This window comes from Rhinolophus sinicus, linkage group LG11 (assembly GCF_036562045.2).
Source record: "Rhinolophus sinicus isolate RSC01 linkage group LG11, ASM3656204v1, whole genome shotgun sequence".
Taxonomy (NCBI): Eukaryota; Metazoa; Chordata; class Mammalia; order Chiroptera; family Rhinolophidae; genus Rhinolophus; species Rhinolophus sinicus.
The window spans coordinates 13,678,636-13,704,746 of NC_133760.1; the positions used below are offsets into that span (position 1 = coordinate 13,678,636).

The window sequence follows — 26,111 nt, forward strand, 5'->3', positions numbered from 1 at the left end:
TTCTGGGAGGTGTTGTTGTGCCGCGGCACCTGGGTTTGGAGGCGGGCGCAGAGGGGTGGTTAGTTCTGCGTTCCTCGCGCCTGGCCCTGGCCTTCCTGCTTGCTAGTCGTCTTCACTCAACCTCCCAGAAACCGCGTTGGATGTGCACTCGGCTGTTTCCGGCAGGTGACGCTGCCGCATCCCTGGAGCGGCGCGTGGAGGAGAGCGGGGATGCACCGTCTTACGCTGCTGACGGGCGCAACCTCTAAGGAGGCCCGGAGTGTGCAGAGTAAGGGCAGTGCATAGTGTTCTTGGTGGGAGTCCGCTTGGACAGTGGTTGGAGTTGCTGGAGCAAGAAACTGTGGCAGGAGTTAAGTGTGTGAGTGTGATAGAGTAATTGTGATGGGATGTGTGATTGTGATGTATGTGGTTATGTCATGGTGACGTTTCTGGTTGTGTGTGATTATGATGACATGTGTGGCGTTGTCTGTGTGATTGTCATAAAAGGTCTGGTGAGGTATTTGTGATATGTGTAGTGGGTCTTGCCTCACTTGTGTTGACTTCTGTGTAGCATTTGTCATAGCTGATAACTGCTTGAAAAAAATTTTCTGCAATATTTGATTTCAAGTGGTCCTCTCTCTCCACTGGCCAGTCCTTAGTCTACTTTGCTACTTTTCTCTGGGCAAGTACTCCCCCAGAGAAGTACTTGGCCCTGTTCTGGTGCTTTCCAGTTTTCCTTGGTGATCTTTTCCAGATTCTTTATCTCATCATCATATGGCTTTTGTTATATGTATTGGTTAGCTATTGCCATGACAATAATGCTGCCTAACAAACCACCCCTAAACTGAGTGGCGTACAACAGCAAGAATTTATTCTCATGCTGACCGGTTTGCAGGTTTTCTGTATTCAGTTTATCTAGGTTGGGCTTGGCTGAACGGCTGGCTAGGCTGCAGGATAGATTCAGATCAGCTCTATATGTGTTTCTGCAGCTCAAGCTAAAAGAACAGTGGTTACTGGGACATGTTCTTATTGTGGATCACCAGAGCACAAGACAGATTATACAAGACATCCTTAAAACCCCTACTCCCAAATATGCTAATATTACATTAGCCAAAGCAACCACATGGGTAAATGTACACATCAATTACACCCACAGTCCAAAGGCAAGGCAAAATTACGTGGCAAAGAGTGTGACTGTATAATCCTATCAAAGGGAGGTGAAGAATTGGGACCAAGGTTACACATTCAGAAATATGCCTGTTTATCCTGGTGAATGCCTTTTAGTCCAAGTTCTCTTTTATAATATTGCTTTTCAGATTTTGATATTGTGAATATTTTTTAGGAATTTCATTTCCAACCTTTTCCTTTATGTGTATGCTTCAGGTCTGTTTCTTGTAAAGAGCATATTGCTGGACTTTTTTCCCTTATACCCTATTTGACTCTCATTTTAATAGGTGAGTTTAATTCATTTATGTTTATTGCAATTGCTGATATAAATTTGTTTTATTTTCTATTTATGATACCCTCTTTTTTATGCAGGTTAAACTTAGCCCCTTTTTTTCCCCACTGCTTTGGTTTCTGTTCTTATCCTTCAATTTTTAACATACATACTTAACAAAACCCAAACTTAAATAAGACTTTAGAACACTTGAACTCCACATGACCCACCCATTTCTATGTTATTCTTATCTGATATATTACTTTCTTCTAATTTTAAATACCCCAAATTAGTAGTAATAATTTATATATATGTACATTGTATATGCATTTAGGTATACATATATAATTATGGTCAAATATAGATAACATAAACACACATATAACATGAAATTTACCATTTTAATATCTGTTCATTGCAGCATTATTCATAATACTCAAGATATGGAAACATATCCATCAACAGATAAATGGATAACAAAAATGACGTATATACATAAAATGGAATAAGATTCAGCCTTAAGAAAGAAGGATCTTTGGTTGATTGCCAGCTGTGTGGGTCTGGAGTAGCTTCAGAGAGGTTGTGCTAAAAAGCAAGGCTGTCTGCCACGAGTGCCAGGCTTAGAACTCTGGTGGACATCATGATGTTAGCTGAGGACAACTGCCACTTGTGCCAAGCTTGTGGCCAATGAGTTGAAGCTGTGTTCCAAATTAAGTCTGGCCACCACTTATGCCAGCCTTGTTGCAACCTGATGGAAGCCACAGTGCAAGTTGAGATTGGTCTCTGCTTGTGCTGGGCTTGGGGACACTTAGAAAGATGTACAGGACCCTCTGGGGCCAGCTTCTGCTTGTTTGGGGGTTTTGGACTTTTGAGATATTTGAGGAAAGTCTGCAGTACGAGCTGAGGCAGGCCACTTGTGTGGAAAAGCCTCTAGAAAAGGTTTGGGCCAGGTGCACAAGTTGGGTAGTTCAGGGAATCGCCAGGGTGGGTGAATGGTGTTAACTAGGTTAATGGAGAGCACAAATTTGTCACCTGCCTGCTGGGCGGGAGGAATTCAACAAAGGCACAATGGTGCCTACCAGTGCTTCTGTCCCAGATAGACCTGCCCTGGCCCCTACCCCTTCAGCCCTTGTGTTGAAGCTAGTCAACTCTGTTCCTTCCCATATGTCCCCAGTGCTTTTTGAGTTGCTGCCCCTGCACTGGAGCCCAGAGCAAATAAGTTTGTGAGCATGCAAGTCTGTACATGAGCTTTTCAAGAGGATTGCGTAGGTCTCCTGCAGCCCTCTGTCTCACTTGGTCACGATCCCTGGTTTTCACAGCCAGATTTTATAGGGATGCCTCTTCCTGGCACTGGTACCCTGGACTGGGGAGCCTGGTGTAGGGTGGGGGCTCCTTGCTCCTCAGGGTAGACCTCTGCAGATGAGGTATCCCTTCTGATTCTTATTCACTGCACTGTGGGTGTAGGACCTGCCCATTCCTCGTGTCCACTCCTCCACCAGTCTCATCATGGCTTCTTTATGTCCTTAGTTATAGGAATTCTGTTGAGCTTGTCTTCAGGTGGTTCTCAATGATAGTTGTTCTATAATTTATTTGTAATTTTGATGGGATGATGGGAGGAGGCAAGCACAGTGTTTACCTACTCTGCCATCTTGACCAGAATTTCTCACAATGGCTTTTATGACCTAACCTTGGAAGTCAGTGACACACCATCATTTCTACAATACCTTATCCATTATTGTAATGACGAGGGGAGAAGATAGAGGGGGAGCACGCTAGAGTGTGACGAATGAATTTATTTAGCAATATCTAATCAATTTATTTAACAATGCAATAGCAAAGACAAAGACACTTAAAAGAATGTGTTAATTACAGAAAGTAAAGGTGGTTAAGACTAAACTATATACATTGATAACAATGTCATGTCAAAGGAGTATACATACATGTAAGTTTAAGAGATCTTGTCATATGTTTACTATTGATCAAAAATCACTTGGCTAAATACACAAATAACATCAATAAGGAGTATCCAAAAACAGTAATAAATTCTATAGGATAGCAACTATTACAGTAGTTGCCAAAAGCTCACCAAACCATAGGAAAAACAACAGTGGAAAGGTCAGGAATCAAAACCTTGCCAAGTCTGCAGCTGAGAGAAATTCAGGTGTCTCCCACTGCTGCTTGCTAGTTACCCGGAATTTTGCTATTGTTGCTGTTGCTGTTGTTGTTGGAAGTTAGGGCATCTTCTGATGCTGCAAGCTGCATATAAGTTTCTAAAATGCTAACAAGTTCTCAAAAATGCTGCTGCTGTTGCTGTTGCCATTGCTGTTGCGGTTGTTGTTGCTGTTACTGGAAGTTTGGGTGTCTTCTGATGCTGCAAGCTGCAAGCTGTATACAAGTTTCTAAATGTTAACAAGTTCTCAAGAAGGCTAACCATGGGGAACAACACTGAGCCCGACCTCACCAGGTCCACGGCTGGAAGTCAGGGCGTCTCCAGGTGATGTAAACTACATGTTGTATATGAGTCTTCAGAATGTTAGAATGATGAAAAATCACCAATGACAAATGACAAAATTATTAAAATACACTACCAACTGAGGTCTGTCTTATATACTTTTTCAGATGTACCCTAGAGCCAAGATCCTTGGCCAGTTCCGGGAGGGTCCGGCACTTATAGTGATAAGAATATTATTTATCCGACTGAAGGGCCAGTTCATTTGGGCAAACAACACCTGCTGCTCTCGCCTGGGACCATCAGCCCAAGGCCTTCCAAAGCCTGGCAACATGCCTGTCACGTCATTCTGATATAATTTAGTTACTTCTTCCCGTCATCTGCTGATGCGGGTGAACAGACAGAAAGCAACATCCTCCTAGGGAGAAATTTTTTAACCCTAAGCTAACCAATACCTCACATGCAGTCTCTCACGGGAGGGAACCCCACATGTAGTCTCTCATGTGGGGGAACAAAAACCTGACAGACAAAAGCTAATTATTACGTCACATGCAGTCCTCCACATGTGAGGGAACAAACAGACAAACCTCACATGCAGTGTCTCATGTGGGGAAACAAAGGAACAAAAACTAACAGACAAAAGCTCACATCAGCCAGTGAAGGCAAATTTTCTTAACATCTTCCCTACAATTATAAAAGTCAACTCTATTAAATGTAGGAGTGGTGTACAAAAGACATAAATACAGAAGGTTGTGATCATTGGGGTTATCTTGGAGGCTCATTAGTATAGCGATCCAGTGAGACCTCAGGTAAATTGGATTTATATCACAGGTCCAGGCTCCACAAAGATAAGACAGATCAATGATGTGAGTAGAAAGACACCTGGAGAGCAGGTACCTATCATGGAAAGAGACTTCCTAACCTGAGAAGCTGGAGTGTCCTGAGATAGAGTGGACCGTGAAATTGCTGGACCTGCAGCCCATCTCAAACCTTCTACCAAGAGTGTGCAAGTCCTGATGACATCTCAGCCTTCAGAAATGAGCTGTAACTGTTTGATAATGGAGACTTTGACCCAGATAATGGAAAGGAGAGGTGAGGTGACTCAGAGATGGACAGAGTTTAGGAGAGAGAGACTGTACATTCAGGGACACAGAATAAAAGGAGTTAGGAGATTCAGTACTCCTACCAAGAAAGTATTGACTGTGCAGGGTAGATATTTTTCAAAATTCACTTGACTTGTTTGACTTTTAAAAAAAATAAGTATTTTAAATGTAATTTCCATTTTTCTTAAGTACACTTAGATTTTTTTAAAAGTTAAATATGGTTAAATATATAATCATAAACAAAAGGTTCCTATTCCATCCTTCCTATTCACTGTTCCCACTCCCCAGAAGCAACCATTTTAATCAATTTTTTCTGGATATACTGGTATTCACTTCCATTTTTCTGAATAATGTCCTCATACTGCTAATGCTTAGTTGCTCAGTTTTAGATATTACCTATTGACTTTTGACAGTAGAGGTAAGGATTGATCTCTGTTTTTTATCTGTTTTTTCTTCATTACCCTCACCCCACCCCTATTCACTCTTCTCCTTGCCCTTCTTTTTAATACGATATTTTATTGGAAGTTGAAGGTTGGCTAAATGTCAGGATTTGTATGCAGTTTCTTTTGGGCTAGTCAATATCCCCATCAAGAGGCGCTAGACTTTCTAGAAGCATATAAGCCAGAATTCCTGCTTTTAGGAGGCAAATAAAGGAATGAAGTTGGTGGGAGTGCCTCATCTTTCAGTATGACAATGTTCACTTAGTTCCCTTATTTTCTCTACATTGCAAACCCACCTTACATTCAGTTCCCCATTTTTCAGCCCCACCCCAAATTTCTGCCTGCAGAAATACGCAGTGCCTTCATTCCTGAGCCTTTCAAGGGTCTGCCATGGTTTCCCCACCCTCCAAGTTAAGTTAGATACCAGTCATTTGCTCTCTAGCTTCCAAAATTTATTGACATCTCGTATCTGCTGAAATCCTTGTGCAATTTGGCTTCCTTTGTTCCTTTACTTTCATTTAGATTGGGTTTGGGAGAGAGCAGAAATAAAAGCAAGTGTTCAAGTCTTCCATTTTTAACTTGAAGGCCCTGAATTTTTTAGGGTAAAAAAAATCAATTAAGTTACTTTCAAATGTCATTATAATTATGACTGAATTTCATTCATCATATGAATGTTCCACAATACCTGTATCTTTTATCCAATTAAAGTTTTTTCCAAATTCTCTACAGTACTTCATAACTGATTTAATCCTTAAATCTTCATGGTATTTTATTTTTATATACTTAAGATAAATTTCCTATTAGGAATAAAATAGCAGGATCCTAGGTAAACACTATATTGTCAGTGGATCCATTGGCACCCATACCTAGCCCTCCAGAAATTCCTGTCTGACCACATATGGTTAAATTAGTGACCCATGTACATTTCAGTCTGGTGCTGATTAACATTTCTCAATATTATGATCTTATAACAAACTGGTGTTGAATATTTCTATACTCCTTTGTCTGGAGTTCTGAAGTAAATCTGTTTTATTTTTCTTCCCTCAGCTTGGTGTTCTCAGGACTCAACCCTTTTTGAGGAAGAAGAGGATATGACCAAGTCTCTTGTATGTTTTAAGCACTTGTTTCTTTTCCAGTATTATTTTGCAATGCAGTGGCAATGGTTATGTTACCAACCTACCAGTAAGTTGGAAAAAACTAAATTGGTGAAAATCAAAGTGAAGAAAAAGACAGATAGATATCAAAACAAGGGGAAACTTGGGGTATGGCTGTGCAGAAGCAGGTCCATATAGAATTATCAAAGTTGAGTTCAAATTTGAATATCATCTGGAGAAGCGAAAGCAAATGGACACAAAATCCATTTTATAATTTGTACTGTTTATGAGGAAAAACTTAAAATTAAGGAAAGAAAGCTTTTCATTGGCACCTAAGTAAAAAAGAAATTCCAAAATAATTTCATAATTCTTATAATTTTAAGCTCAGTTTTTTAAATGTCTGTCTTGGCCAAAGATTAAAAACTAAAATTATCTGAAAGAATAAATGGAACATGTCTTTCAAATGATCCTACATATATATTTTCTTCAGTTGAGATTTTTATAACTTGAGTTAAAATATATACTAATATTCTATGGCAAATCTGGTAGTTCTGGTATCCACAACTCTCCACGTCTTTTTTTTTCTTCTTTCTTTTTTTTTATTGGGGAACAGTGTGTGCTTCCAGGACTTTTTTCTAAGTCAAGTTGTTGTCCTTTCAGTCTTAGTTGTGGAGGGTGCCATTCAGCTTCAGGTTGTTCTTTCAGTCTTAGTTGTGGAGGGTGCAGCTCAGCTCCAGGTCCAGTTGCCGTTGCTAGTTGGATGGGGCGCAGCCCACCATCCCTTGCGTGAGTCAAACCAGCAACCTTGTGGTTGAGAGGACGCGCTCCAACCCAGCCATCTGGGAGCTCAGCGGCAGATCAGCTCAAGGTTCCGTGTTCAATTTTAGTTACAGGGGGCGCTGCCCACCATCCCTTGCGGGAGTCGAGGAATCGAACCTGCAACCTGTGGTTGAGAGCCCACTGGCCCATGTGGGAATGGAACCGGCAGCCTTCAGAGTTAGGAGCATGGAGCTCTAACTGCCTGAGCTACTGGGCCGGCCCCTCCACATCTTTTTTTATATTCTCAGAAGATGCAATGTTGTTTGTCTTCTTACAAAGTAATTATCCTCTGCTCTTGATTCTTTTTGTTTCCAACTCCAGAATCTCCCACATTCTATGTTTTAGACATTTTCCACTTCACTGCCTCTTTTTCCTAAACTTTTATCTTTCCCTCCCTGAAACACACACACTTCTTTTGACCATATGATCATGTGGTTCATCGAGTTATTTCTCCTGTTGGCAGAGTTGTTCTCTGGGCCTAGACAGACTTCGGTTCAAATCTTTGCTCAGCAAAATACTAAGTGCGTGATTATGGGCAAGTTTCTTCATCTCTTTGGCCTCAGTTACATCATCTGTAAATGGGGATAATAATAGTATTTATCCCGTAGTAACGTTGGGAATGCTAAATGCACATGGTAAGTGCTCCATAAATGATAGTATTATTAATAATTATCTATGTAAATCTTTTCTACATGAAAAGTTTGGATACGTTGGCTTTATTCATTCACCTGCCTTTTTTGTTTAACGTATGATATTAATGAGAAAGAAGATGTCTGGTTTGGGTTCATAAAATGAATACTTCTCTTCAGTAAAACTACAATAAACACTGTAATAAAGCAAAACTGAGAACAGATTTTGTAATACAGAAAACAGAAATGTACCAATTCTCTGTAAATGTCAGTTATGTCCATTTGGTCTGATGTGTCATTTAAGGCTGATATTTCCTTATTGATATGGGGTTTAGATGATCTAGCCATAGCTGTTAGTGGCATATTTAGGTTCCCTACTATAATTGTGTTTTTGTCAGTTTCTCCCTTTAGTTCTGTTAGTAGTTGCTTTATATATTTTGGTGCTCCCTGATTGGGAGCATATATATTAATAAATGTTATGTCTTCTTGTTGTATTGTCCACTTTATCATTATGAAATGTCCGTCCTTGTCTCTTGTTACCTTTTTATCCTGAAGTCTGTTTCATCCGATATAAGGATGGCTATACCTGCTTTTCTCTAGATGCCATTTGCTGGAGTATCATTTTCCACCCTTTCACTTTGAGTATATATTTGTCCTTCTAGCTGAGATGTGTCTCTTGGAGGCAACATATGGTTGGGTTTTGTTTTTTGATCCAATCTGCTACTCTGTGCCTTTTTATTGGTGAGTTCAATGCATTTACATTTAGGGTAATTATTAATATATGAGGCTTTCTTAAATCCATTTATCTTTTGTTTTCTGGTAGTTTGGTGCCTCCATTGTTTCTTTGCCTTTGTGTTTCTGTCTGCTATTTTAGTTTAGTGGTATGGTATGATTTATTCCTCTGTTTTTTCTTTTTTTAATGTTATGTCTCAGTTCTGGATTTTTTTGAGTGGTTACCATTAACTTTGTGTAGAAGAAAGTTCAATATATACAGTAGTCTTTTTTCTTCTGCATGCTTCTTATGTCCATTCCCTTTTGCATATTTAGACCTTTACTCCCTCCCCTTTTATGTTTTTGTTGTCACAAATTATCCCTATTTATGCTCTGAGTTTATTTCTGAGTTACAGTAACAAACTGTCTTCTTTTCTTTTTCTTTTTTATGTTTGTATCTTCTTTACTCTTCATGTTATGTTTAAATGTATAGTATCCTATTCTGTGTTGAGGTTGCCATTTCCTGCTTCTGTCTGTCTGTTAGTAATCTTGCTCATAGTTTTGTATCCTTTTGTCTTCTTGTTTCAGGTCAAATAGCCTCCTTCAGTATTTCCCGTAATACAGGCCTTGTGGTGCAAAATTCTCTCCGCTTCTATGTATCTGGAAAGGTCTTTATTCCTCCTTCATATCCAAAGGATAACTTTGCTGGATATATTATTCTTGGGTGGTAATTTCTCTTTTAATAGTTTGAATACTTGATTCCACTCCCTTCTCACTCGTAGAGTTTCTGCTGAAGTCCGATGATAATCTAATGGGCTTTCCATTGTAGGTTACAGCCTTCTTTTCCCTGGCTGCCTTGAGAATTCTTTTTTGTCATTAATTTTTGACAACTTCAGTATAATGTGCCTTGGAAAAGTCCTGTTAGGATTGAGGTAATTAGGCGTTCTGTTTGCTTCTTGGATTCAAGGATCCAGTTCTTTCAACTGTTTATTTGAATATGCTCTCTGTGCCCTTCTCCCTCTTCTTCTTCTGGTAAAAAAAGATTTTATTGGGGAAGGGGAACAGGACTTTATTGGGGAACAGTGTGTACTTCCAGGGCTTTTTCCAAGTCAAGTTGTTGTTCTTTCAATCTTAGTTGTGGAGGGCGCAGCTCAGCTCAAGGTCCAGTTGCCGTTGTTAGTTGCAGGGCGTGCAGCCCACCATCCCTTGCGGGAGTCAAACTGGCAACCTTGTGGTTGAGAGGACGCACTCCAACCAACTGAGCCATCCGGGAGCTCAGCGGCAGCTCAGCTCAAGGTGCCATGTTCAATCTTAGTTGCAGGGGGCGGAGCCCACCATCCCTTGCAGAAGTCAAGGAATCGAACAGGCAGCCTTGTGGTTGAGAGCCCACTGGCCCATGTGGGAATCAAACTGGAAGCCTTCGGTGTTAGGAGCACGGAGCTCCAGCCACCTGAGCCACCGGGCTGGCCCCCATTATTCTTATATTACTCTTTCTGATGGAGTCAGATAGTTTTTGTAGAGTCCTTTCATTTAAACGTTAAAGTCTCTCTCTTTTTCCATCTGCATCATTTCCAGATTTCTATCTTCGATATCACTAGTTCTTTCCTCCATCTGGTCGACTCTATTTCCTAAGCTGGCTATATTTCATTCTTCATCTCTTTTATTGAGGTCTTCAGCTCCAGAATTTCTATTTGGTTCTTTTTAAAAATTTCAGTCTCTTTGGTAAAATATTCATATTTTTTTTGTTGTTGATTTTATTTCCGAGTTCATTAAACTGTCTACCTGAGTTTTCTTGCATCTTTTTGAGTTTTTTCAGAACTGCAATCTTGAATTCTCTGTCATTTAAGTCACATATTTCCATGTCTTTCAGTTTCTTTCTGGAGATTTTTCATTTTCTTTCTGAGCTGCCTTGTTACCTTGGTTATTCATGGCAATTACTGGATTATTTCTCTTCCTGGGCATCTACGGGAGTGAATTCTGTGGCATGTTTATATGAAGAGGTCTTTCTTTTGCCTTCCAGTAGGTACCACTGGAGTATTTCATTTTATTTTGAGCTGTTCAGGCTTCTCCCATGGTGGAAGATTTCCTGGGGAGGTGGGCTTCTTCTCTGTGACTAAGTCTCCTTGTTCTCAGGGCACCATCCCCATGGTAGGATGTGATTCTGAGCCTCTGGAACCCCAGTGCTGCCCCTGCACACAGATTCAGAGCCCTGCACCTCAGCAGCCCTACGTGCACCCACTGCGATCAGCCAGGAAAGGTGGAGGCAGAGTGAGCTGGGAGAGGTGGCAGATGCTCTGCTCTCCTCCAAATAATGGCGAGTGCCAGACTACAGCTGTCTCGCCCCTGTAGCTCCTCCCCTGTCACTGAGATTAGCCACATCATGCTGCATCCCCCGCTCAGGAACTGTCTCTCCAGTTCTCAGGGCTGTAGATATTCTTTTATTTAATCTGACACTGCTACCGTTTTTATTTTTTCCAGTGGCCTGCTGCTACCACTGGGAGAGTGTGGGGGAGGTGAGCTCTGGGAGGGTGGGGGAGGCCGCCAGACTCCGTGGCTTTGTTTTTCTGCCTGGCAGCGAGAGCTGTTTGACCTCCATTGTCGCTCTTCTGTATTTGGTCTTTGTCTGGAGGTCTCTGCCCCATCTCTGGGTTTACCCGTATTATATGCTGATCCCTCAGGCAGGATTGCTGGGGCCACAGAAGGTGCACTTGCCGTCTCAAACCTTCCCTCTCCCAGGACCGCACTGAGCTCCAGGCTGCATCCCATGATTCCGCCTCTGCACTTCCCCCTTTCCTCTTTCCCTGTTTGCTCCGATTCATCCACCTTCAGGTGTTTCAATGCGCGGATCTCTAAGACATGTTTGTGTGTTGTGTAGGATATTCTTCGTTGAATTATAGCTGTTCAATTTGTTGTAACTTCCAGGGGAGCTTTTCAAGGAGCACCCTCATTCTACTATGTTTCTGACATCACTCTCCCATTGTGTCTAATTTTGATGACTTTATGTTAGTTAGGGTTGTGTTTTTACAGGAAACAGTGACATTTAAGGATGTGGCTGTGGACCTCACCCAGGAGGAATGGCAGCAAATGAAACCTGCTCAGAGGAACTTGTACCGGGATGTGATGCTGGAGAACTATAGCAACCTGGTCACAGTGGGTAAGGGTAGTTTTACAATTTTACAGGAAATACCTTTTCCATCTCAAATATGTGATGGCTTTAACTTGCCAAATCAATGTAGCCTTCCCTTTCTGCACATGAGTGTATGTACTTGTCTTCAAGGTAAATTCTACTTCCTTTGTTTCACTGTGGAACTTCCTCCATTTTCATCCTCATAAGCTCTCAAGCCCCCAGGATTCAGCCCAAGATCTGGAAGGTTGTCTCCAGCATTAACATCCAAATCCTTTGCTGTTTCCCATAATAGGCTATCAAGTCACAAAACCAGATGTGATCTTCAAGTTGGAGCAGGAAGAGGAGCCATGGGTGATAGAGGAAGAAATGTTTGGGACACACTGTCCAGGTGAATAAGTGAAAAGGCAGCTCTCAATGAGAAAGCCACATGATAGTTATTCAGGGAGTTGATATTTCACATTTTCCAAGATTTTCTTAAAGGCTATAGCCTTCTAGAGTGACAAATGGTATGGATGGATTGGATTACTGTGACATTTCCAGATACTATTTTCTTCCTATATTGGAGTTAGCTTCCTTTTTCAAACTTAAAGGGCCAGTAGTCTCATCTGATTTCAGGACGCCAACCTTCCCTGATTCATTTACATCCTACTTTCAGGATGATTGTGATCCTTAAACTCTCTCTTTTGTTTGTGTTCACAGTTTTATTTTCTTACGCATTCAGTATTTCATGGATGTGTGGTATTTTAAAAAAATGTTTCACACTTAGATTCCTTTTAATTTCTTCCCATTTTGAAAAGCCTCCAATGAGTGTTTTGTAACAGCACTCACACTTTCCATTGTACCTCACAACAGTCACAATCCCATGTAGCTTTAAAAGTTTTTGGCTTAGAAATTTATGCCTCCTTCCTGGTTATCCCCACCTTCCATTACTTTAATTTTTTAGAAAATATAATATATGTACACTTGGTTAAAAAATATAAATAGTCCAAAAGATACATTGAAAAGTGAATCTTCCTCTTATCCTTGACAATCAGTCCCTTTCTTTACCTGTTGCATGCACTTCCTTTTCAGAGTTGTGCTGGCTATTCGTGACTGTTATTTTACCATATAATTTTAGATTTGACTCTACCTTTTCAGAGAAAAACATGTTGGGCTTTTTTATTGGGAATGTGTTAGATATATAAATTAATGTCAGAGATTTGACATCTTTATAATGTCAAGGTTGGACATCTTTATAATGTCTAGGAATATGCTCTGTGTACAAATCTATCTACTTTTGTGTCCTTCAGAAACACTTTCCAAGTTTTTCCTTTATAGGGTTTGATATTTCTTATTAAGTTTATACCTAAGGATTAGACAAGAGAAAAAAATCAATACTGTCAGAATTATAAAGGAACCTATAAAACCATCTTTATTTAAAGATTAAAATTGTATCCCTCAAGAACACAAGAGAATCAACTGAAAAAGTACAACAAATACTAAAAGAACCCAATGAAATGGTAGAATATCAAATTAACAAATAAAAATCAATAGATTTCATATATACTTCAGTAATCAAGTAAAAGATATAAAGGAAAGGAAACCACATTTATAGTCATAACAATAAGGATGTCTGGGTATGGGCATATAACAGTGTACAAAACAAAGTCCTGTCTTCATGGAACTTATGATTTAGTGGGAACTAGAGTCCTTGAAATTTTGCACATGAGAAAATATCTTTTTTTTTTTAACCTTTATATTTGGATGATAGTTGACTGTGTATAAAATTCTTGAGCCATATGTTGTTTCCTAAATGTTTTTGTAGATAGTTCCCTGAAAACTTTAGACAATTCTCTATTGTCTCCTGGCTTTGATGTTGCTTGGAGAAATGTAAAGCCTGGTTGTTCCCCCTTATAGGTGAATGACTATCCCAGGTGTTTGCCTGGGATGCCCAGATGTTCCTTTTTTCTTTGAAGCTTTAGAACTTTATGAGGCCTATTGATCAATTAGTATCAAATTTTTCCTGTCAATGTATATTTATACTTTTTGGTTCTTATAGCATCATTATATAGATCTGAAGCTGGTACCTTTTATAATTATCATTCCTCTTCTTTGAATTAGATTATTTCTTGTTGGACCCACCATTTATAGGAGAATGTTGAAGAGTTCCAGAAAAATGCTCTGACCTAGTAAGAAGTCTTTGTTGCTCATGTTGACCTCCTTTATCATATCAAGTTTTATGTTGAGAGTTGGTTTGCCCTTTACTTCTCTTGAATTAGAGATTATCAGTTGCATGCTTTCTCTAGCACTCAGTATCTCTTCTACCCTCCTATACCAAAAGACTGTTTATACAAAAATAATGACTATTTGCATCTCTTTGTTTAGCTCTGCCTTCCCTACCATTTGACAGGGCCAGATGAAGACCATTATGTTCCTGCCATTAGTGTTAACACATCTGGATCCCACTGTTGAAAAAAATGACTTGTTTATTCTACCCACAGGGTGTGCCTTCTGTGTTGAACTCTGTTCACTGTGCTTAATGTCTGAGATAAGAAAGAACAGCCACTGTCTCTGGGTTTCTTCCCTATCTGGTCCAGTCTATCCTCTGATCTTTTCTTATATTCTGGGATTGGAGTTAAGCTGCTTTTTAGTTTCATTGAAGATGTATTTTCTTTTTCTGTTTCTTTTTCATGTTTGCAGAGAGGAGAGGAGACAGAGCTGTTTAATTCAACAATATTGAAATAGGACATGCTCTATGTTACATTATATTTGATCCTGGATCACCCTTCTTGGATATATCTTTCTTCTTTGCTTCCCTCTAAAAGATTCTGCTTTCTCCTCAGTTCTTGTGTATTGTTTATTTATTCCTGCTTTATGAAGTGTATTTTACATGACTTCTTTTCTCCATCCGTCACTGGACATTATCCAAAACAGTTCTAAATTACATAAAGACTCATTTTTTTTCCTTTTATTTACCTTCATAATACAGGTGTGCTCAACCTTGAAATCAGTATTTAACTCCAGAAATGACAACATTGGACTATATATCTTTAATGTCTCCAGCATTGTGAAACTTTTCACATCTTTGCCTTTAACTGTAAGTGCTCTTAGCTATCCTGGTTCTAGCGGTTATTTAACATGGATCTCAAATTCCAATAAATGGTCCCCAACACTTCCAGCCATTATCGATCTCCCTCATCTCTGAGCTAACTTTCTGCTTTATGTCTACCAGAGTGATTTGGAGTCTGGAAACATATAGCCTTATATATGTTTTTACACTTTGATGTCTGAGCTTTAAATTATTAACCCACCAAGAGAAAGTCTATCTTATTCTTCATGTAAATGATTCATGAATTGATTGATGTAGAGCTATATTTGGAGAGATTTTTTGTAGTGCTTTTGTTGTTTGAAAATATTTACTTGCAAACCTTCAATGTAAATGCAGAGGAATTCAGGTTAGAGTAAAAAGACAGGGCGGAGCCACATGCAGTATTGTTGAGATCTTAAATTGCCTGTGGAGCATTTATTTATTATAGTAAATGAGTAAATCAGGTAGAGAATACCTTAAAGGTTGTGAGAGAAGGGCTGTCTGTAGAAGGAGTAACAAGATTAAGAAGGTTTTTCATTTTTAAAGGAGAGCTTGGCATTAAATCTGTTTTCCTGTAAAATCTGTAGATTCTTAAGACTTACTAAAAAAATGAGGAAAATGTAACAAAATTTGGAGAATAAAATTAGCATGATGTGTTTATGGGGTAAAATGAGAAGCATAGCCTGACTGGAGGAGGGTGGACAGTGAGGGATTAGTGAAGTGGAGGATGAACCCATCTAGTGTAGAGTCAGAGAGTTCTGAATGTTGCCAGCCTTCATGCCTTTTTTAAATTTTGTAGGCAATGTAATTTTCCCTTTTTTCACCACTGCAGCTATAGTTATGCCTTGTGCCTGGTGGCACCAAGGTTACAATGGTCAGTTACAAGCAGGGGCTTATAAGGTAACTGAATATAAAGGTTAAAAAATATGTCCAGTTATCTGAATTTTAAGTTATCCACAGTCTATGCAACTCCAGAAGTATGGGAAACCAATGTAGAGCTATAGTGTAAAGACTGTTATCATTTGGGGTGACAGTATGAAGAAAGCACAAAAGCAAAACACAGTAAGGATATGCTGGAAAGAACAGTTTCAGTATCTAGAAATGAACATAGGATAAAATGGTAGTACCTGCTATCAGAACACTGCAGTGAATCAGATCTTGAACAAAGATGACTTGCCTTCTGATCTTTGTATTGGATACTTGTATGCCTTGTTCTTTAGGCACATATGAGAATGAATTGCAATTAGATGGAAAGTTGGAGCTGTCTTCATAGTTGTTAACAATTTGGGGTTGGATTAAGTTTGGACAGCCTAAGCTTCAAGTGTTTTTTTTTACAGAAATAAGGAAATCAGAACTTTATGAAAATTAATTTGGTTGTGGTCTGCAGAATGGACAAGAGATAAACTTTTCAGGATCATACGGCGGTTAATCTAGGCAAAAGTAATAAGAAATTAGGTTGTAATTTGCTTCTCCAAGCCTAATGCTACTGTTATTATTTCCCTTTTATATCATTTCATTCCTTTTTAATGTGCATTTAAAATTTTTCTCAACTAATACATGTTTTTAAGAAACCATAAAAATACAAGGCATATAGAAGTCCCCTGTTCTGCTCTCACATTTTCCCTGATTTGGGCAGTTATTTTCAACTTAGCTATTTATTTGGGTATTTCTGATTTTGTTTATTTGTGTCTTTTTTCTTTTCCTTAGTGAGTCTAGCAAAGGGTTTGTCAATTTTATTAATCATTTAAAAGAACCAGCTCTTTTTGCATTTTTCTATTGTGTTTTTGTTCTCTATTTCATTTAATTCTGCTCTAATTTTTTTTTTTTTAATTGGGGAAGGGGAACAGGACTTTATTGGGGAACACTGTGTACTTCCAGGCCTTTTTTATTTTCCCAAGTCAAGTTGTTGTCCTTTCAATCTCAGTTGTGGAGGGTGCTGTTAAGCTTCAAGTTGTTGTTCTTTCAGTCTTAGTTGTGGAGGGCACAGCTCAGCTCCAGGTCCAGTTGCCATTGCTAGTTGCAGGGGGCACAGCCCACCATCCCTTGCGTGAGTCGAAACCGGCAACCTTGTGGTTGAGAGGATGTGCTCCAACCAACTGAGCCATCTGGGAGCTCAGCGGCTGGCAGCTCAACTCAAGGCACCGTGTTCAATTTTAGTGGCAGGAGGCGCTGCCCACCATCCCTTGCGGGACTCGAGGAGTTGAACTGGCAGCCTTGTGGTTGAGAGCCCACTGGCCCATGTGGGAATCGAACCGGCAGCCTTTGGAGTTAGGAGCATGGAGCTCTAACCGCCTGAGCCACTGGGCCGGCCCCTGCTCTAATTTTTATTATTTCCTTCTTTCTGCTGACTTTGGGTTTCATTTGTTCTTCTTTTTCTAACTCTTTAAGATGTAATGTTAGGTTGTTTATTTGGGATTTTCTTGATTCTTGAGATAGACCTGTAATATGGGTATTAACCTCCATATTTCTAAGTAAATGTGCTTATACTTTTAAGTTTTTTTATTATACTCATTTTCAAACGTTCACAAAAATAGAATAAAGGAATCCTCATGTATTCATCATTTAGCTTTAATAGTTATCAATATTTGCCAGACTTGTTTTATCTATCCCGCCTCAGTTTTGTTTTTTGTTACTGAACTATTTTACATTTCACCTTTAAATACTGTTACATGTATCTCCAAAAGATAAAATTTTAAAAATCACTGTAAACCACAATATTACTGTCACACCTAATAACTTCTTACTATCATCTGATACTTAGTCTCTGTTCATATTTCCTCTGTTGTCTCAAGAATGTTAATTTTCAGCTGTACAAAATAATGTTTTCAAAAACATTAGAATGTTTAGAGTTGACTGACAGTCTTAAGTAATCTCTTTTAGAGAAATATAAGGTAAGATCACTGATTTCCATTTCATTTCTTTTTTAATAAGTCAATGGATGCTTTCATGGATCATATTCTGACATTTCAAGAATGTCTTTTTATGGATGGCTTATTTGAATCAGGATCTAAATAAAGATCAACACAATGCATTTGTTCGATATACTCTTAGGTCTGTTTTAATTCATAAGAGTTCTTCCTCCTCCTCCTCCCCTCAACTCATTTCTTTTTACCATTTTATTTGTGTAGAATCCAGGTCATTTGACTTCTAGAACAAGAGTCAGCAGTTTTTCCCTTTAAAGGCCAGATGATACATAGGCTTTGTGGGCCACATAAGGTCTCTGTCACATATTCTTTCTCTCTATCCCTCTCTTTCTAATATCCCTTTTAAAATGTAAAAAAACATTCTTAGCTTACAGGCTGTACAAATACAGGCTATGGCTATTGTTTACCAAGCCCAGTTCTAGCCTATTTCCCTGAAAATAAGACCTAGCTGGACAATCAGCTGTAATGCGTCTTTTGAAGCAAAAATTAATATAAGACCCAGTTTTATTTTATTATGATATACGACTGAGTGTAATATAATGTAGTACAGTATAATATAATATAATATAATATAATATAATATAATATAATATAATATAATATAATATAATATAATACCGGGTCTTATATTAATTTTTGCTCCAAAAGACGCATTAGAGCTGATTGTCCGGCTAGGTCTTATTTTTGGAGAAACACGGTAGCATGTCCCACATCCTGCATTTGGCAACTTGCTTCCTCATGATGTTGTTTAAGGTATTCTTTTACCCCATTTTTCCTATAATCTGGCTTTATTATATTCAAGTTTGATTCTTTGACAAGGATACTTCATAGAAGGTGCTGTGTACATCTTATTGCATCTTGTTGGCTTGTCCCACTTTTAGAAATACTGAGATTGATCAGTAGATTCATATGTTGTGAATCAGAATCCATCTATTTAAAAGATCCTTATCAACTTCTCCCTTAAAGGTTTTAACAGCTGTTGATGATCCTTGCCTAGATCCATTATTTTATTAGAGGTCCCTTCTGCTTCTGTTAGCTGAAATTCTCCCATAGAGAAGAACTATTTCATCAACTATTTGATTACCCTGAAGTACAGTTTTCACAGGACAGGAAGGAGAAGTACTTGATCCCTTCCCTTCAAAAACTTTTAGAATAATGATTGGTGCCCTAGCATTCTCCAGTTTGCCAAGTGAAACCATTATAAATTTATATAATTCGATCATCAAAATAAATATTATTTAGTGCATATAATAAATAGTATATATAAAATATATATTATTTATTAGTAAATATACATTGTTAATAAATATATAGAGAATGAGATTTATTTTGATGCTCAAATTGTCTTATCTGTAACCAAAGGATTCTATTTTTTTTTAAATTAATGTTTATTGGGGTAACAATTGTTAGTAAAGTTACATAGATTTCAGGTATACAATTCTGTATTACATCATCTATAAATCACATTGTGTGTTCACCACCCAGAGTCAGTTCTCCTTCCATCACCACATATTTGATCCCCTTTACCCTCATCTACCACCCCTTTCCCCCTTACCCTCTGGTAACCACTATACTATTGTCTATGTCTATGAGCTTTTGTTTCTCATTTGTTTGTCTTGTTCTTTTGTTGTTTTGGGTATATATACACCACACATCAGTGAAATCATATGGTTCTCTACTTTTTCTGTCTGACTTATTTTGCTTAGCAGTATAATCTCAAGATCCATCTCTGTTATCACAAATGGTCCTATTTCATCTTTTCTTCCCACCGAATAGTATTCCATTGTGTATATATACCACAACTTCTTTATCCATTCATCTATCGAGGACATTTTGGTTGTTTCCATGTCATGGCCACCGTAAATAAAGCTGCAATGAATATTGGAGCTCACTTGTCTTTATGGATAAATATTTTCTGATTTTTGGGGTAGATACCCAGGAGAGGGATTGCTGAGTCAACCAGAGGATTCTTTGGCTAATTTTGTAAATTTCTTGGTCCAGACATGGAAAATAGCCATTTCCCTAAAAACTCTTTCCTTTAGTGGGAAATGATATCTGGCACTATGGTTACTCATTATTACTGGGTTATCATTGCTTCTAGAGCCTTTAAGTAGACAAAACTAGGATAATGCATTTTTTAGAAAGAAAAAAAATGTATGTCTTTATACTGACACATCCAATTCAAAGTAAAGACCATAGGGTTGTTACTTAGGTTTTTTGCTTTGTATTTGTCTTTTATGCTGTAAATCTTGGTTCCTTATTGCATTGAAATATTTATTGGCTTAATCGATATATGTTTCCTAAACTTGGCACTGCTGATATTTTGGGCCAGATAATTCTTTGCTGTGGGGGGCTGTCCTGGCATTGCAGCGTGTTTAACAGCATCCCTGGCCTCTGCTCATCAGATGCTAGTAACACCATCCATCTTTCTCCTCCCCGCCTCCAGGTTGTGACAACCAAAAATGTCTCCAGACCTTCCAAATATTGCCTAATATCTCTTGGTGGGGGGCGGTGGCAAAACTGATCACTCTCTCTCTCTTTTTATATAAGTTCCAAATTAACAGTAATACCAATATTACCAATAATAAAAAGACTACTGAATGTAGTTTGAGATTTCTTTGCATGTGTTTTTTTCTCCCTTAGGATATAGTCAAACTAGTATGTTTAAAGTCACTTGAAGTAATTCTTCTCTGTATGATTATGGCCCTACCTTGATATGCAAGTTTACTTGTTTCTGTTTGTTTTCCATTTTTACAGGTTGTTTTGACCTTTTTCCTCCCTTTTTGGTTTAATTTTTTTTCATTATGTAAAATATTTATGTGGCTTCAATGTAAAAACTATACAAAAGTCAGAGATGTCATGCTTCTATTCAGGATATATAAGTGAAAAAAGTCAATATGCAGAACAGCATTTAGAATATGCTACCGATTTTGTAAAAAAGGGTGTGAGGGGTGTGTGTGTGTGTGTGTGTGTGTGTGTGTGTGTGTGTGTGTATGCATATATTTTTTTCTTAAAAAATATAAGAAGAATCCAAAATTAATAAAAATGCTTACCTGTAGGACAAAGGAGTAATCTGTATTTCAGGAACAGGGTGGGAGGTAGACTTCTCTGAATAGCTGCTCTTTGGTAATTTTTCAATTTTCATCAAGTTAATATTAATGAAAGATGAGGTTTAGTACTTTTCACCACCATTGTCACTTCCCCTTTTCTTTTTCTCTGAATATAGATATATCGTAATTTTTGGCTAAATCAATTTTTTCACTGCTTACTTTGTTCTCTTCTGATTGTTGATATACCATTACTGCTAGCCAAGAAATGAGTCTTAATTACATTTCCTTATATATCTTTTTGTCATTCCTAGAGTTACTACTTGCCCAATTTTTTTGGTTTGCTTTGTTTCTATATAGTTTTAATTTTAATGAGACTCAAAATCTTTGTTTAAATAAGGAATCCATCAGTGTCATTAGTTTACCTCATTTTGATGCATGAAAGGATAAAGATAAATTATAAAAATATTTTAGTTAACAAACTTTGATGCTTTTTGAGTAGGAGATGTACTGTGAAATGGTTGAATTAGGACGTAGAAGTTTTTTTGTGGAGTCCCAAATGCCAGTTCTATGAGTTCTGTTTTTAATTTTTCCACCTCTTTCCTGAAGGTGCATGCCAGCATTCATGAGGCTAAGCAACAAAAAGGGATTGGATATCTCACTATTCAATATATGTATTCACATAATTCCTAGCTTTTTAGTGTCCTTTCCTCTAGAGTCTAGAGCCTCTATGGTTTATTTTCTCTAGAAAGTAAGCCTTGCCCTTCCTGCTTGGGCTGTGGGTACATGGCCTCTTCCTGTGTGAATTGGGGTATGGTGGTGTATTGGTCAACGTTCAGTTACAGATGTAAGAATCTACCAACTACTAATTTAAGAAGGAAGGAATTTATATGACGGTATTAAATGTGTCTTTGGGAGTACTGAAAGACTGGCTATAGGATGAGCTTTTAGGAATGAGTCTCAAAAGCACACCACAGAAGTAGGCTGCTAAGTGAGTTTCTTTTCCCACTATGATCAAGAAATTACTTCTGATTGAACCAGGGAAATGCCTCTACTGCTATGAACTCCAGAACCCTGCCACTTCTGTTGTAATGTCATAAACAAAATGCCCACTTTCTTTCCTCTCTTAATTTATTTCTGTATTAAAATGTTATATGGCAAACCTAAATCACATCCAGAGGCCTATATGCAAGTGTGTCTAAGAAATATAGTTTTAACTCTCAGCCTTTGTGGAATGCAAAAACATAGCAGGAGGTTGGAATAGATGTTACCTAAACAGATTCATAATACCTGCCACAGGGAGTGTAACTGCTCCCTATTCGGACTTTAAATTAATCTTCTTTTTCAGCCCCAATCTCATCTCTACCTTTTGAGTACCCAAATCCTCTAATTTTTTAGCTTTCCCAGTTTTTTGTGGCCATATCACATTGTTGCTTGGCATTTGCATTTTCAATAGCACTTTAACTTCTTAACTCTGCTATCAGTTAACAGTTCCCTATATACCTTTTATCTGCCAGTATTTTGTTGAAATCTCTTGTTCATTCTTCTTTACACTCTTGTTATCTTGGTTCTTGTGGTTTTGACCCATTATTCTCTTACTGTCATTTTAATGGAATTTTAGGGAGGAGGAGAAAAAAACATATACATTTAATCCACTGTGTTTAACTACAAGTGTTAGTTTTAGCCTCTAGTCGTTTGATTCCCGGTCCATAATTTATGTCTTTATCCTTTTATCTTAATCATTCCATTCATTTTACTGATTTCTGCATTGTTTAAGTATAATTTTAAATCAATCAAAGCTACTTGGGCTTATAAATGTCAGTTTACTGTCCATAATATTTTCTGTAGGAGTTAACTTCTCAAACTTTAGGAACTAGGGACATTTGCACTTTGGATTTCTTTAATATAGGGAGACTAGAGCCAACATCAAAGATCAACAGCACATACAAATTTCTGAAATGTTATTAATAGTGTAGTGGCAGAAAAATTCAAAAGTAATAATTTTTGGTCCTCCATTTTAGAAGTTTGGGAAGTTGATGAACAGATCAAGAAGCAAAAGGGAACACTTGTGAGGAAAGTCACATCCACTTCCAAGAAAACTCTGATTAAGGAAAATGTCATTGAATGTAAAAACGTTATAAAAATATTTCCTCTGAGCTCAGACATTGTTACTTCAAGACAAAGCTTCTATGAATGTGACTCCCTTGATAAGGCTTTGGAACATAATTTAGACTTACTTAGTTATGAGAAAGGCTATGTAAGAGAGAAAAACTATGAATTTAATAAGTATGAGAAACCATTTTACCATTGCTCATCCAGTGTTGTAACCTCCTTTAAGTGTAATCAGTGCGGACAACACTTCAGCCATAAACTTGACCTCATCAGACATGAGAGAATACATGCTGGAGAGAAACCTTATAAATGTAAGGAATGTGGGAAAGCCTTCAGCAGGAAGGAAAATCTTACTACACATCAAAAAATCCATACTGGGGAAAAACCATATAAGTGTAACGAATGTGAAAAAGCTTTCATTCAGATGTCAAACCTTATTAGACACCAGAGAATTCATACAGGGGAGAAACCTTATGCCTGTAAGGATTGTTGGAAAGCCTTTAGTCAGAAATCAAATCTCATTGAACATGGGAGAATTCATACTGGAGAAAAACCCTATGAATGTAAGGAATGTGGAAAATCCTTCAGCCAGAAACAAAATCTTATTGAGCATGAGAAAATACATACTGGGGAGAAACCTTATGCATGTAATGAATGTGGTAGATCTTTTTCTCGAATGTCATCAGTTACTTTACACATGAGAAGTCACACAGGGGAAAAGCCCTATAAATGTAATAAATGTGGAAAAGCCTTCTCTCAATGCTCAGTATTTATTATACATATGAGAAGTCATACAGGTGAAAAACCCTATGTATGTAGTGAATGTGGGAAAGAATTCTCTCAAAGTTCTTCCCTTACTGTACATATGAGAAATCATACAGCTGAGAAACCATATGAATGTAATGAATGTGGAAAAGCCTTTAGCCGGAAAGAAAATCTCATTACACATCAGAAAATTCATACTGGAGAGAAACCATATGAATGTAATGAATGTGGGAAAGCTTTTATTCAGATGTCTAACCTCATTCGACACCAGAGAATCCATACTGGTGAGAAACCCTATGCATGTACAGTATGTGGGAAAGCCTTTAGTCAGAAATCAAATCTCACTGAACATGAGAAAATTCATACTGGAGAGAAACCCTATCATTGTAATCAGTGTGGAAAAGCTTTCAGTCAGAGACAAAATCTTCTTGAGCATGAAAAGATTCATACTGGAGAAAAACCATTTAAATGTAATGAATGTGATAAAGCCTTTTCTCGAATTTCATCCCTTACTCTTCATGTGAGAAGTCATACAGGGGAGAAACCCTATGAATGCAATAAATGTGGAAAAGCTTTCTCTCAATGCTCATTACTTATTATACACATGAGAAGTCATACTGGTGAGAAACCTTTTGAATGTAATGAATGTGGAAAAGCATTTTCTCAAAGAGCATCCCTTTCTATACATAAGAGAGGTCATACAGGTGAGAAACGCCGAGTGTACTAAATGAGAGAAGACCTCTTAAATCCAACCCATGCTTTACTTAACTTTTAATATATCTTAGCATAAACAAACAAAAAATAAACAAGATCTTTATGGAAAAATTGTAAACCTTTACTGATAGACATAAGACTTGAATTAAACAGAAATACCATGTATGTAGTTGGAAAAACCCAATATGTCAGTTCTCCCAAAATTAATCTATAGACTCAATATAGTTCCAAATATCTAACATGAATTTTCTAGGATGTTTACAAAATTATTCTAAAATTCATGTGAAAAGTCTATGGATTGCTGAGACAATTTTGAAAAAGAACAGAGAGTACAGACCTTCTAGCATATACTACACATATATAGTTATGCTCACTAAATAGTGTGCGGTATTAGTGCATAAATAGGTAAGAAATAGATTTTACAGAATAGAGTGCCTAAGAATAAACCAATGAATATATGTGCAATTGGTACATATTAGACATGACACCATGAATCATTTGGGAAATGATGACATAGTTAAGAGAATTTATTGGAGTGTTTGACTCTCCACGTTGGGGGAAATAAAGTTACATACAACCTTACAACATATAAATAAACAGAATACCAAAGGATTTTAATATTGGAATGTGAAAAAGCCAAACTGAAATCCTTGGAAGGAAATACAAGATATCGTTTATGACTCTGAGGCAGGGATGCATTTTTTACAAGACAAAAAGAACCTGTAGTTCTACTTCTGGATATACATTCTAAAGAAACTCACAAATGTGCATAAGAAATAGATAATTGAAAACAACCTAAATATTGATGGAATAATAATGGATTAATAAAATGTGATGTGTTCAAATAATGGAATAGTAAACAGCAGTTAAAAGCAATGGACTAGATCTGCATTTTGTAATATGGGTAATTATCTAAATGTCAAGTGAAAAATCAAGATCCGAGTGAAACATATTATATGATGACATTCATGTAAATTGGAATGAAATCATTCATAAAGAACAGAACTATGCTTTTGCTACTGAAAGATGTATGTAAAACTATTTAAAATGAACTAGAAGGATACATACCAAATTATTGTTAGTGTAGTCTCTGGCAGGAGATTAGGATTGAAGGTATTGATCAAAGGCAGCTTTTAGCTTTACTTGTAATTTTTATGCTTTAAAAAAAGATTGCTAACGTATAAAATAAATCTTAAAAGTTAATGTTACACAATGGTAATCTGGGTGTCTCGTCTTAATAGTGTGTTTGTAGTTATTTCTCAGACTGTATGGGCTAGGGGAAGCCTATGCCCATAGGAAAATGTAATAATGGATTCATATGCCCTATCAGGTGCTAAACTATTTTATCAAAAATATTTCCAGAAAATTAGTAATGTATTTACTATACAATATGAAATTATCATATTTTATCAATCTTATGCTTTTTTAACATTTGTGAAGTTGGGATTCATCTTTTAACCAATTGTGTCTTAGATTCAAGTAAATATGTAATTATTAAAAAGTTGATAATCTGATAGCAATGTGACAAATCAAATGTGATTTTGTGTACTGTTTTACAACATCATGGTCAACTAATGATCCCTACTTTCTCAGTGTGTTTTGCATTATTTGAAAACAGATTTGTTGGATTCATAGCTAACTAATTAGTAATATGTTTTGAGACATTGTGAAGAGAATAAGATTTTCCTGAGAA

General features: G+C 37.5%; 1 protein-coding gene across 1 annotated transcript; it reads left to right on the top strand.

The window, feature by feature from the left end:
• Positions 1-11: 11 nt before the first annotated feature.
• On the top strand, positions 12-24,280 carry ZNF568 (zinc finger protein 568). Its single transcript, XM_074315764.1, is given in 7 exon segments — positions 12-268; positions 4,698-4,958; positions 6,457-6,515; positions 11,690-11,816; positions 12,082-12,177; positions 22,849-24,140; positions 24,143-24,280. Coding segments are annotated over 6 exon segments (1,680 nt in total). The 5' UTR covers positions 12-268; positions 4,698-4,882; the 3' UTR covers positions 24,173-24,280.
• Positions 24,281-26,111: the final 1,831 nt, after the last annotated feature.